Source organism: Priapulus caudatus, unplaced genomic scaffold (assembly GCF_000485595.1).
Source record: "Priapulus caudatus unplaced genomic scaffold, Priapulus_caudatus-5.0.1 Scaffold1760, whole genome shotgun sequence".
NCBI lineage: Eukaryota > Metazoa > Priapulida > Priapulimorpha > Priapulimorphida > Priapulidae > Priapulus > Priapulus caudatus.
In genome coordinates, this window is record NW_014578821.1 from 29042 (window position 1) to 41768 (window position 12727).

The 12727-nt window shown below is 45.6% G+C and overlaps 1 protein-coding gene across 1 annotated transcript in view; it reads left to right on the forward strand.

Moving 5' to 3' along the window:
• The window catches only part of LOC106817539 (muscle-specific protein 20-like), a gene marked incomplete at its 5' end in the record, with an annotated part of 14671 nt that extends 7758 nt beyond the window's left edge, over positions 1-6913 (forward strand). Inside the window, 2 exons of the mRNA XM_014822212.1 lie at positions 5973-6036; positions 6834-6913. Coding sequence (XP_014677698.1) covers positions 5973-6036; positions 6834-6913 — 144 coding nt within the window. The remainder of the gene's footprint in view (positions 1-5972; positions 6037-6833) is intronic.
• Positions 6914-12727: the final 5814 nt, after the last annotated feature.

A 12727-nucleotide genomic window follows, 5' to 3' on the forward strand; every position in this document is an offset into this window, starting at 1 on the left:
CGTAACCGTCCGTTTCTTCCGTCCGTATCCGTCTCCGTCCTTTTGTTGTGGACAGTCCTCCGTACGCGCTACCCCGTGGTCCGCCGTTCGGTCCAGTTCCGTCGCGTCCGCCCCGCACGCGAAACCGCAGATCCACGCACACATCATGCTGTAATACACTCAGTACGCAAGGCGAATGATAGCACACGCTCACACCTTCACGCACCGTGAACGCCCCCCATTCCCCCCGCACAACACAGACAATAAAAGAAATATAAACTAATTCAGCTCAATGATGAAAGGGTTGTGAACTGTTACAGTCTGTCAGCATCGAGCGTAGTTACGGTGTACCTGGGCGACCTTTTACAGACAATCATGCCTGCGCGGATAATTAAAACTACAACAGACCTTTTGCATCAATTAAGTCACATTACGACAACGAACTAATATCGTGTTGGTTAGTCACTACTATGAATCAGGTTTAGTGAAGTTAATGCCAATGGTATATTGTGGCAATCTACTAATATTTGCGACATGTAATGTAAATGCTATGTTACATGTATGTTTAATGAAGGCTCCGCGCTTCCGTTTGACAAATCTCAATCACCGCCAAATTTAAGCAGAAGCAGATTGATTTGAGACTACATCGGATCCGGCATTGTAAACATACTTCGTTGAACCGTTGTTTGCGGTTCTTCAAAAAGACAAAAAACAAACAAAAAATGTCACTTTGCCTGAACACTTAGGGGGCGCTGTTTTGCTTTACGTTATGTTTGCTATTTTGCGTGTTAGACATTGGTTTCAATTTCCGGTGTGTTGTGCTGGCTCGTGGCTGTGCTGAGGATTTTCTGTGTAAAGCCCCATAAATCGTTAAGTATAGCAATTATACCATGTAACTAGGAATGTTAAAATAGTTTTGTAATGGCATACAAATATTTTGGAAGTCTGCAATGCTGTACAGTGTACGGTTTCCCGTGTACACCGATCTGATACACAAGCGGATTCCGATCACAAGCACGTAATATTACGGTACGATCTTCCCATATATACATCCTTACACAATAGACTACACATGTCCACTGGTTCAACCACATCGCATCACCAGTCACTGAACCGCGCCGTAGCTGCGGTTTCAGCCTAGTTTATGTAATTTACGACGATATTCTCTACCCCGTACGCAGTGTGCTGGGTAAGACGTCTGTTTACACATTATTCTCGATAGCATGCCTGTAGCGTAGTACGATTCATCATCCCGGCTTTCCCCCCCAGTATTATAATCTTACTTCCCTGTAATCAGTTCCTGCCGACTGCTGCGTTGTGATGCGTTTTTCCCTCGACCGGAACCAACCGTGTCTGAGGAGAATTCTATATTATTCATAGTATATTCACATTATAATTATTGCTTATATTTTTGCACATGCACTTCATACTGCCGACGCAGAGCTGCCCGTTAATTCTAATCAAGAGTTAATAACTCAACAATACATGACCTGTAACCCCTGTATACTATCCTAATTATAAACGCGCGCGCGCGTCGCCTTTACCACGATCGATCGCAGTCTCTGACAATTACCTATATTTCAGATCAATTTTTCTGGCCCTATTAATAAACTAATGAAACTGTTTTATGAAGAGTGACTTTATGAGTCACTTCCTTTTATCTCTTCAGAAGAGAGAATAGTTAGATGCGTGAGATGAGAAGGAGAGTAGAAGAGAGAGAGTTAGAGAATGAGAGAGGTGAGGGAGGAGGGAGGGTAGGGAAGAGATGGAGGAGGGAGAGAGGCCGAGAGAGAGTGAGGGAGGTGAGTGTGAGCGTGGGGGAGATGGGAGGCAGTAGGCAGGAGGGAGGGAGGAGTCCGAGGAGACGAGCAGAGGAAGTGAGCGAGAGACGGATGAGGAGAAGGAGCGTAGCTTCAGATGAAGTAGCCTGAGTAAGAGACGATGAAATTGGATCGGATACAGGCTTATCATTGCTGCTACGTATTTGAATTCATAGTAACTCAGTCCGCATTCTGCGAAAATTACTCAAAATCACAGCACGCTGTGACTATATTCCGCTCCGCACTTGGCCTACAGACAGCTGGTCGACTATTTTGTTGGCTCGACCAGACTAGACCGACTAGAGCGATTGAGATGATAGAGGAGACGGCATGGAGAAGATGCAGAGATCTCGGAGAGATCGAGAGTATGTGGCGAGAGGACCGCAGAGAAGAGAGAGAGTCGAAGAGAGAGCAGGAGAACCACATAGAAGCGAGAGAGAACGAAAGAGAGAGAGAGAGGGTTAGACGAAAGATAGACCTGCTTTTCAAGAAAGACAAGAGAGTAGAGGGGAGAAAGAGAGAGCGCGAGACAAGAGAGAGAAGCTGAGAGAGGAGTACGAGAGAGATCAAACGACAGACAGATGAGAGACGAGAACAGGGAAAACCACTGGTCGCCTCTCTCGTCTTTTTTTTTTTCTCTTCTCTTTTTTTTTTTTTTTTGTTTTTTGTTGTTTCTTTTTTTGTTTTCTTTTTTTTTTTGTGTTTTTTTTCGTTTTTGTCTTTTTTTTTGTTGCGTTTTGTTGTTTTGGTTTTGTTCTTCGTTGTTTTTTTTTTTTGTTTTCTTTGCGCATTTTGTTTTGTAGTTTTGTCATCTTTGTTCCTGTTTTTTTGTCTGTATGTTTTTCTTTTGATTTTGTTGTTTTCTGTTAACTTTATATAACTTTTGTATTTTTTGTTGTTTTTTTTTTTTTTTTTTTGTTGGTTTCTTTTCTTGTTGTTTTGTTTTTTTTGTTGTTTTTTTTTTTTTTTAGTTGTTTGTTTTGTTTTTTGTTGTTTTTTCACGCGTTTTTTTATTGATATGCTAATATGCTTCAGTTTTTGGTTGTTTTTTGCAACTTAGAGCTATTTTGTTTCTACTGTCATATTATTGTTGATATTGTGTTTTTTGTTTTTCTTTGTTTTGTTTGTTTGTGGTTTTTTTTTTGGTCCGTTGCTGGATTTTGTTTTCGTAGTTGGTTGCGTGGTTTTTGTTTTTATACTTATTCGCTTGCTCTCGTGGGGTGTTTTTGTTTTGTGTTTGTTGTTTTGTTTTCTTTTTGGGGATTCTTTCCTTGTCGTTTCTTGTCTTTTCGCTTTTTTTTTCGTTGTTTTTCGTTTCATTTTCTTTCTTTCTTCGCCGTTCTGCCCTTTTGGTTTTCACGCTGCAGTCATAAAGTTACGATCCGCACTAGCTGCCGACTGACCAAGTGGCGTGTCTACATCATCGGAAGGACCTCCTTGCTACGGGCGATAAGAACAAAATTTCCAGGACGTCCCCGCCCCGCGCCCCTTCGTCTCCACCTTTCAGAAATTGGCGTCGTATCGCTGCAAGTACGTGTTCAATCGTTCGTTTACATCAATTCTTCTATCTACTTATTCTTATTAATCAAACATTTATACTATATCCCTGATAATCCAATAAGCTCATAGAGTATGGGGTTAGGCGTAAAATTTAAAGATGGTGTGTGCAGATAAGTGATGCCTCTCTTGTCTTCGTCTGCACCCTCTTTTCCCGTCGGAAAGAGCATCTGGAATGAGATGAGATGAAGCACGTGATAGTACAGGTAAAATTAAGATAATAATATAATAATTTATACTAATAAGTCTAAGATAGATAAATACTACTAGTGGGCCTAGATAAAATTCAGAGAGGGTTGTGAGCAGAGGGGAAGCAACGTATTATGAATCTCTCTACCCTTGTGCCATGCGAAACATGACGCAGTGCGTTAGATATAAGTAATGGTTAGGTAAATAGAAGGGTGATAACGATGACATGATGAGATGATGAATCGACGACTCTGACGTATGACATGACGATACCCATTCGCGGGTTCCCTTTGTGTTGCCGGTATCTGTGGTCCTTGTGCCTGGGTTACTTTCCGCCCTTCTTTTTGGGTTCTCCTCTCGTCCCCCTTTTCCCGGCGCGTTCCTCCTCCCGCCTCCCGGTGTCTTGGTTTGCCCGGGTTTAAAATGTATCTTTATTAAAAAGTATATATCCAAACGCACGTGCATAATTAAGACATGGTTCTCCACGTGTGAGAGAGAAACACGTCATTCGTCATGGGTATCGTCAATGTCATCGTCCCATCGTCGTCGCTTCCGATCATCACTCCCCAATGCCCATTCCACGTGACCGCAGTTCGTGTCCATCGTTTATCACCCTCTCTCATTTTACCTAACCATGTCCTATTTATCACTACCAACTGTCGTCCCGTGTTTTATAGCAGCTGTGATGTGCAAAGAGATTCACTACATACCTTGCTCCCGTCGCTCGTTCCATACACACCCCTCCTTTTCCTGATTAACTACTACGCGCAGCATACTATTAGCATATTATCATCACCCCAGTATGTGAATTAAGTTATCAGAATCATTAATTACATTATCCAAGATACACTTCTTACGCCTATCTATACTGTCCCATGCTCTTCTATCTTAGGAGTTAAAACTATATCGACATGATCTATTCGTCTCCGGCAGCTGGTACAACTATTCAGCAATATGACGTTATCTCTATGGCACATGATCCATGATTAAACATATCTATTCTACACACCTCTGACCCTCAATCTATTAATCTAATGGATTATTAATTTATTAGTATAGAAATTATTAATAATCATATTAGATAGAAATTATTTATGTCGCGAAGCGATTTACATGTTTTTTGCTGAAAATAACCCATTGCAATTCATATTTGGCGGACAGTGTCATATTTGACCCATTGGTTTCAGGGTTAGTCTTGTACCGAAAATGAGATAAACGAATATTTTTTATGCCAAAACGTATGCTAAATTTAATAGGAATTGTAATACTTTTCTTTCTACTTTTTCGTTCTGTTCCCGCTTTACTTTCTACTTTCTTCTTTCGCACCCGTGTTCTAAAGTATTTATGCGTTTCGCTCAGGCCACAATAAAAAATATTTGTTTTGCCCTCACCCGACCTCAGGCTGAAAGGTTTAGGTAGGTAGGTAGGTAGATTTTCTTTGAGGAGGCTCTTTTTTACAAATGTCGCGTGGTGTCTACAATACTCCGGGTGGCTTGTGTGGAATACCTTTTAATGTTGAATGTTTGTTTGCTTGCACATATAATGTATTCGCCTTACGAATTCATATAATGTACAGTATACAATTTGTTAAAAAAACCATTTTGAGTCGGCCCATTTTGGCGGTCGGTCGGTGGAGGCAAACAAACCAATATTTTTTATTATGGCGCCCCCAATAAAAAAGCTATAAGCCACTGTTCTACTATATCGTATATGCGTGGCAGGCATAAACAGGATGACTGGTACGTGAAGAAGAGGTGTACGCAGAAACTTTTCATGACACGAAACTGCATTTGCACATTGTCATTCGTCAATCCTAATTTTCTGAGCAATTAAACTTTTCGCGTATTGATATTCGTCCTGTTTTAATGCAGTAAAATCGCGCAACTGTTATTATTTCGTCGGCAGTTTGCGAAGCGGTGGCAAACGCCCAGCGGTAGCCCTCCATAGTCGATTAGAATTTTAAAGCGTGATTAAATTATTTTTCGCTCACGCGCTGCGGCAGGCTGGCTAAACGCCACAGCCTGCAGTCGGTGGAAGAAGATCAACTCAGGGTAACTCTCGCGTTCGTTCATTCACTGGGGAACATCGAGGGATTCCTCAATACGTCAAGAAGGATGGGAGTGCCTGACCAGGGAGACGTTCACAACACGACGAACTCTAGAGGGAACAATACCTGTACGCTGTACAGTGCGCCTATATCGTTAGGAAGGGAGAAGGTAATAAAGGGAGAGTTGGAGGGAGAGGGAGGGAAGAGAGATGAGAGAAGAGAAAGGAGGTGGGAGAGAGAGGAGAAGAGAGAGAGGAGCGAGAGAAGAGAAGAGAGAGAAGAGAGAGCAGAGAGGAAGAGTAGCGAGAGAGAGAGAGATAGAGAGAGAGAACTGGCAACTGCCATATCATATCACTAATTTACATTATTTACTCGTGCAGTGGCACAAGATAAGGCATTCCCGGGATTCCGTCCACAGCGAGGCGAAGGCGAAAACAAGCGGAGGTTCTTCCGGCTAGAACACGATGAAGGACTGGACAGTATGGCTTCACATGTGTGTGTGTTGTGTGTGTGTGTGTGTGTGCTGTGTGTGTGTGATGTGCATGTTGTGTGTGTGGGTGTGTGTGTGTGTGTGTGGTGTGTGTGTGTCTGTGTTGCTGTGTGGTGTGGTGTTGTGTGGTGTGTGTGTGTGTGTGTCCGTGCTCGGTGGTGGTGTGTGTGTGTAGTTGGTGTGTGTGTGTGGATGTTGGTCTGTGTGTGTGTGTGTGCTGTTGTGCTGTGTGTGTGTGTGTGTGTGTCGTTTGTGTTCGGATGTTGTGGTTGCGTGTGTGTGTAGTGCTGGTGTGTTGTGTTGTTGTGCGCTGCCGCGGCACTCGCGTGTGCGTGGGTGTGTGTGTGTGTGTTGTCATGTGTGTGTGTGTGTGTGTGTTGTGTGTGCGCGCGCGCGCGCGCGCGCGCGTGGTGTTGTGTGTGTGTGTGTGTGTTGTGTGTGTGTGTGTGTGTGTGTGTGTGTGTGTGTGCATGTCCGTGTGTGTGCGGCTGTGTTATATCTATATATATATATATATATATAACCTATGATGATAATAAAATCTATTGTTAGTGCTAATCACGATTACATAAGATATTATAATGCAAACTATGTATTAACACCATCAGTGTGACAATCATACATCTGCGTGCAGCAGCACCTAGACGTACGTGTGCATAGTGTAACGCTAAATCTAAATCTAGTAGTGTAATTCTAAAGCAGGTTATTGACACTGTGTACTACTAACGCATAACTGCTCGTGGTTCTTCAGATGTGATCGGACTCCAGATGGGAAGCAACAAGGGGGCGACCCAGTCTGGACAGAGCTTCGGCAACACGCGCCACATGTAAGACTGCAACCACCAGGGGGCGCTGCGGACGGTAGAGGGCGCTGCATGCGCAGACGGAGAAACAGTCTCAACGTAGTAAAACGTGTTATGGTCTATTGTTTCACGCAGATGAGTAGTCATTTGATGTAACGGAGCAAGCACTGCGTAGAAGGAGAGTCAAGAACTTAAAGCAGAAATCCCAGGAAACGGTCGAATAGAGAGAAAAGCTTTCCTGTTCAAATGTTAAATTTTTCGTGATATCGAGATCGAATGAAATTCAAGCATTGTCATCAGAAAAATATTTGCTACACTCCTTTACTGATACATTCCTCTACCGATACATTCCTCTATCGATACATTCCTCTACCGATACATTCCTCTACCGATACATTCCTCTACCGATACATTGCCCTACCCTACATAGCTCCATCAATATACTCCTCCCCCAAATACATTCCTCTGTATGAAGTACTGATACATTCCTCTACCGATACATTCCTCTGTGTGAATTACAGTCCTCTATCGATACATTCCACTATCAGTAGATTCCTGTATTGATATATTATGCCACTATCGACATATTCATTTATCACTATTCGGTGCCTTATTTTAGGTTTGTACACACCTTTGTTTTATACGTAGCATTTTGTGCTAATCTCATATCTACGGAATTACCCACTAATTTAGATCGGAGAGGCTGTGAGATTTTCAATCTGTATTAATTCGCGTCCTGGAAAATTACAAAATAAAAGCTATATGTGAGAATCCTGTTTAATTTTATGTATTTGAGACAATGTAATTTTCACATTAAACTGCGCATGAGTTAGTATAATAGAGATCAGTGGTATGATGTCACACACTCACGCGCGACACTAGCGCCGACCAACGGCAAAAGAAGTTAATAATCACTTCGACTTTTCGTGGAATTAATGTGTCATGGTTCTAGGGCCTCCTTAGCATTGATGAGGAAAGGCAATGGAGTCAACCAATTTCAAAATGAACTAGTACAAAGTCCCCACTCCATATTGAAACGTATAATTACCAGAACATTTTATTGCAATTTTATTTAAATTTCATCTTTCATATTATACTACAGGTGACTCTGGTGAGATATTGCGCATGCGCTAAAACAATAACGTAGCCAGATTGTGTACTGACTGGTTTATGCAGCAAAGACCTTACATGCAAGGGCTGCTTCCAATTTCATAAGTGAGGTATACTGATGGAATATTATCATAGAAATCTATGCTTGGATAACCCCTCTTCATTTTAAATTAATAATTTTGGCAAAATATCGTGTGAAACTAACGTGATCAGCTTCACGTAGGCGGGCTTGCCACGGCGAACTGAGCATTCACCTATTACAGAGACCTGTCCCTTCCATCTACCGGAACAAGAGCGCCTTCCCTGCTTACGAAATACTACCTTTACTAGAGCACGCTCCCATTGTCACATCCCTGGACAAAAACTAATTGAGGGCTACCAGCACTTATCTATGTCAAAGCCGATTATACCACCCTCACTTCAAATCAACACGCCTAACCTACCTAAACTACTGAGACATCTCCTAAAACAACAAACCCTCCCATCATTATATCTTACACCCTAACAAACAGCACCCCGACCTAACCCTGAGACAACACGCCCACTCCATCACCATGGAAACACCTATTACTAGAAACTCCTCCCATCACCTGGCAACTAATCAAAGTTTAGTACATCAAATGCCCATCTGAAAAACACTCCCTCTACCTAGTCAATCAGAACCCCTACTGCTAAACAATTACATATCCCTACTCACACCACACCTTACTAGAACGTCCCTCGCACATCACCCGAACCACCTTACTAAAACCTCCCTCCATCACCCAACACCATTACGTAGAACCCTCCACTCATCACACAACACGCGTGTACAAACTCCCTCCATTCACCGAAACTCCTTACAAGAACCATCGCTCCATCCACCAACACCATTATAGCACACACAAGCAACACTGCCACACCCTACAACCAGTCACAAACACCGTACTAGAACTCCCACCCATTCACCCCAGCACACACCACACAGCCACACACACGACACACACCCACACACATATACTAAATACCTCTACTAAGACCTCCCTCCATCCACCAACACTTACTAAGAACCACCCTCCATCAACCGAACACCTTACAGAACCCCCCCCATAACCAAACGCACTACCTTAAATTCGCCCTTCAGATACTCAACCATTCCCATGCCAATCAGCCTAAACTAACCTTACCAGAAACTCTGCCGCCCCACCTCTATCACAAAAAACCCCTACCCCCTTATTGCGAACTAGAACCGCCGTCCTCCGCAATGACCAACCGACCTACCCACACCCCCCTCCCATGCACAAACACCTTACTAGCAAGGCCTCCCTCCATCCACGCAACGTACCGATTATCTAGAACTCCCTCCATCACCGAACACCCTTACGAGAACCCCTCCATCACCAGCCGATCTACCCCGAAAATCAACGACGCTTACTAGAACCTCCCTTACTCCATCACTCAAACCTTACTAATACACTCAACTCCATCACTAACAACAAACACATACTCACCCAACTCGTCCCGCCCATGCCCCCAACACCTTCTATCCTAATAACAGCCCCGCTCTCCGCTCACGCATCCTCCCTTTCATCCAAACACCTTACAAGACCTCCCTCCAGAGCCATAGCACCAGTACTAGAACCTTCCCTCACACTCAACCAACTACCTTACTAGAAGCCTGCCACTCCACCCCTCCATCACCATACACGCTTACAAATACCCCCTCCAATCACCAACCACCTTACTAGAACCAATACCTACTCCATCACCAACACCCATTACATAGAACCGACCCTCTCCATCACTCAAGTGTCGCTATTATATCAAAATATCCGTCACATCCTTCCCACTGCACTCCCTCTTAGTCAGCCCACCTCCAATGCCCAGCACCTTTAAATACTAGAGACCATCCTCCAGTCAACCCGAACACGCTACCAGAACTCATCCATAAAAACACTCAACACCTTAACTAGACGAACGCCGCTGCCCCCCCAAGCCAACCACCTCCTGAGTCGTGTCGCGCATCTGAGTCACCTTCGATTAACACCCTGAGCCGTGTCGCGCTCGGTTGTCACCAGAACACCTGAGAGCTGTCTGCCGCTCCATCAACGAACACCCACGATGTCCGTTGTCCTCCTCCATCAACACCGAATGACTGTGTCACGTTGACCCTGGCAGAGCAACCACGCCCAAAATATTTTTACGACATTAACAACCCATTTCCCCCTCTGACACATTCTGGTAAGAGGGAGGAGGTCTGTAGCCAGCCAGATTAGGCTGGACCCAGCCAATGACAAGCACGTGTGATTCAACACTTAACCACGTAGTCGCGGGACACTAGGCGATCAACTTGTCGAACAACGTGCGCTGGGGCAGGCACCCCACAATTCGCTGAGACACGGTCCGGGTGGCCCATGCGTGTCGCGCTGCGACAGAAAGCGCGTCGAGTACCTTTTTCCTCGCCGAGCAGAGCACCGTAAACGGAGATCGATCCCCAATCGGCAAGAAAACCGAGCATAGCGCGGTGGGGGTTGGAACGCTAGGTGCGGGGTACTGAGGGGGATGGGGCTGGTGGGGCGGGGGGGGGGCGGGGGGGGGGAGGTAAGGATGTGGGCAGGGTGGGGGGTCTCAGGGAGGGGGGTGCAGCTGGGCGTGCAGGGGGACGCCCCACGGCACTACGCAAGCCTGAGGTGATAGAAGCGCAAGAGATCAAACAGGCCGCGAGGAACCCTCATGAAAGTAAACCAATCGCGAAGTGGGAGGGAGGGAGAGTGAGGGAGATAGTAGCTGCTGCAGTTAGCAGGCGGACGGTTAAAGTGTGGGCGGAAAGTGATTCACCTGGTTTGACGTGACTCACAGCACCCAACTGTGTGTGTGGAGCTACTCAGGAGTAGACTGCGCACCCTGTGTGTTGGGCTATCACGGTGAACCACACGCACGGGCCGACCTGACTCGTGCGTCTTAGCGTACAAATCGCAGCGACTCTAACCCCGATGCGTCCTCTTCTCCCCTCAGGTGCGTGGGCGGCGCGTTCCGGACAGCAGCTGGACCAGTGCTCGAGACCTGCCAGGGTCTGTTCTAAGAAAAGGCCCAAGGGGGACTAATTACAAGGCGCTAAGCGAACAGCCCCAAACGTGATGGCTTTCGCGCGAGGCTCGCATCACTGAAGAGCCGACGAGCATCGGCAGGTCGGCGCAAGCCTCGGCCGACAGCGTCGAGGGGGCCCTCAATCAGAAGCACGAAGGCACTTTGACACAAGGCGAATCACGCAGAGAAGAAAATCGCGCGCTGAAACACTTTGCCAAAGAGCAGATAATAGCATCGACGCCTCGAGCACAGTCGACGCCCCAGGCGATCGACGAACAAGCGCAGAACGCAGGTCTCGAGAGATGAGTAAAACGAGCGCTGAGAGGGACAGAGGGTCTGTGTGCGTGCGGCGTTGCGTGGTTGGTGGGGCGTGCGTAGTGCGGTGTATGTGTTGGGCTCACCAACGTGATGCCATGTACCAAATATAGTGTGGTCAAATACCCAGCCGCTCTCATCGCTCGTCGATCTCTCTCTAATATCATAATAGGAATAATACTATATAATATGCAAATATATAAATATTATCCAGTCGCTTCCTCCCGCTAGCATACAAAATCTATCTCACTAATCCAAAAATCCCTGCTATGTTATCTGTTTTAGCGCATGCGGAATATCTTACGAGAACAGAGTATTATTTGGCCTGAAATGCATCTTAACTATGTCAAGGGCATCTGCAGATATTTCCTGTAACACTCAAATCTCCTCTCATCTCAGTTATCATCTCGACTCTGTGTTATTATCATAGATTAAGAGACGCGCTATCGTCCACAATCCCAATCTGCACAAAACACCCAGTCTCACTTCATCCCCCTCCTCCCCTCGCGCTCTTCCTCCTTGTCTCCTCGTCTGCACGCATCATCTTCTCCTTTCTTTGAGCCCACCCCTGTCTCCGTCTCCGGTCCTGCTCACCTGTCCCACTGTCCTCCATCCTCCTCTCATTCTCCACGTCATCTCCCTCTCTCTCCCAGCAACTATATTACGCCCTTTATAAGCTCGTCTCTCGCCTGCACTGCACGTATGGAAACTGGCTCCGCCAATGCCAAAGTTCTCCCAAGAAGAATAATATTTTCCAAAATAATGTATTTAACATAAAGGGGGGCTTATCCCAGCATAAGATTCTACCCGTCAACTATCATATACTTCCATCAGTAACCTTCCAACCATGAAATAGGAAAGCAGAACTTGCAGGTAACGCTCCGCGCATAAACCAGTCCAGTACATCTCGCATCTCTACCACACCTGCTACGTACTTCGTTTTAGCGCACCATGCGGAATTCTGCACGAGAGAGTTATATTCATTGTGCTGAAAAATCCATTATATGGTCAGGGGTCTCTCAGCATAGGCTTTCTGTAATAAATTCTTATTAGTAGACCTGTGTTTATAATTAGAGAGGCGCCCAGAAAGGGGTGCAAAACCACTACTCCTCTCATCCCAGCCGAGGCCATTCCCCTTGTCCTTCCCTTGTCTGCATGCTCCAGCCTCCTTCTCTTCCACCGGCCCCTCGGTCTTTGTTTGTTGCTGTCTTTCGCCCTCACTTTCTCAGTCCTCGACCAGCTCCTCCCCGGAGGAGCAGCCCAATCTATATTACGTACTTTTATTAGGGCCGTACCTGCCTGTCTGAACGTTGCTGCTGCGCATGGCGCAATATCTCCGCAAGAAGAAAAG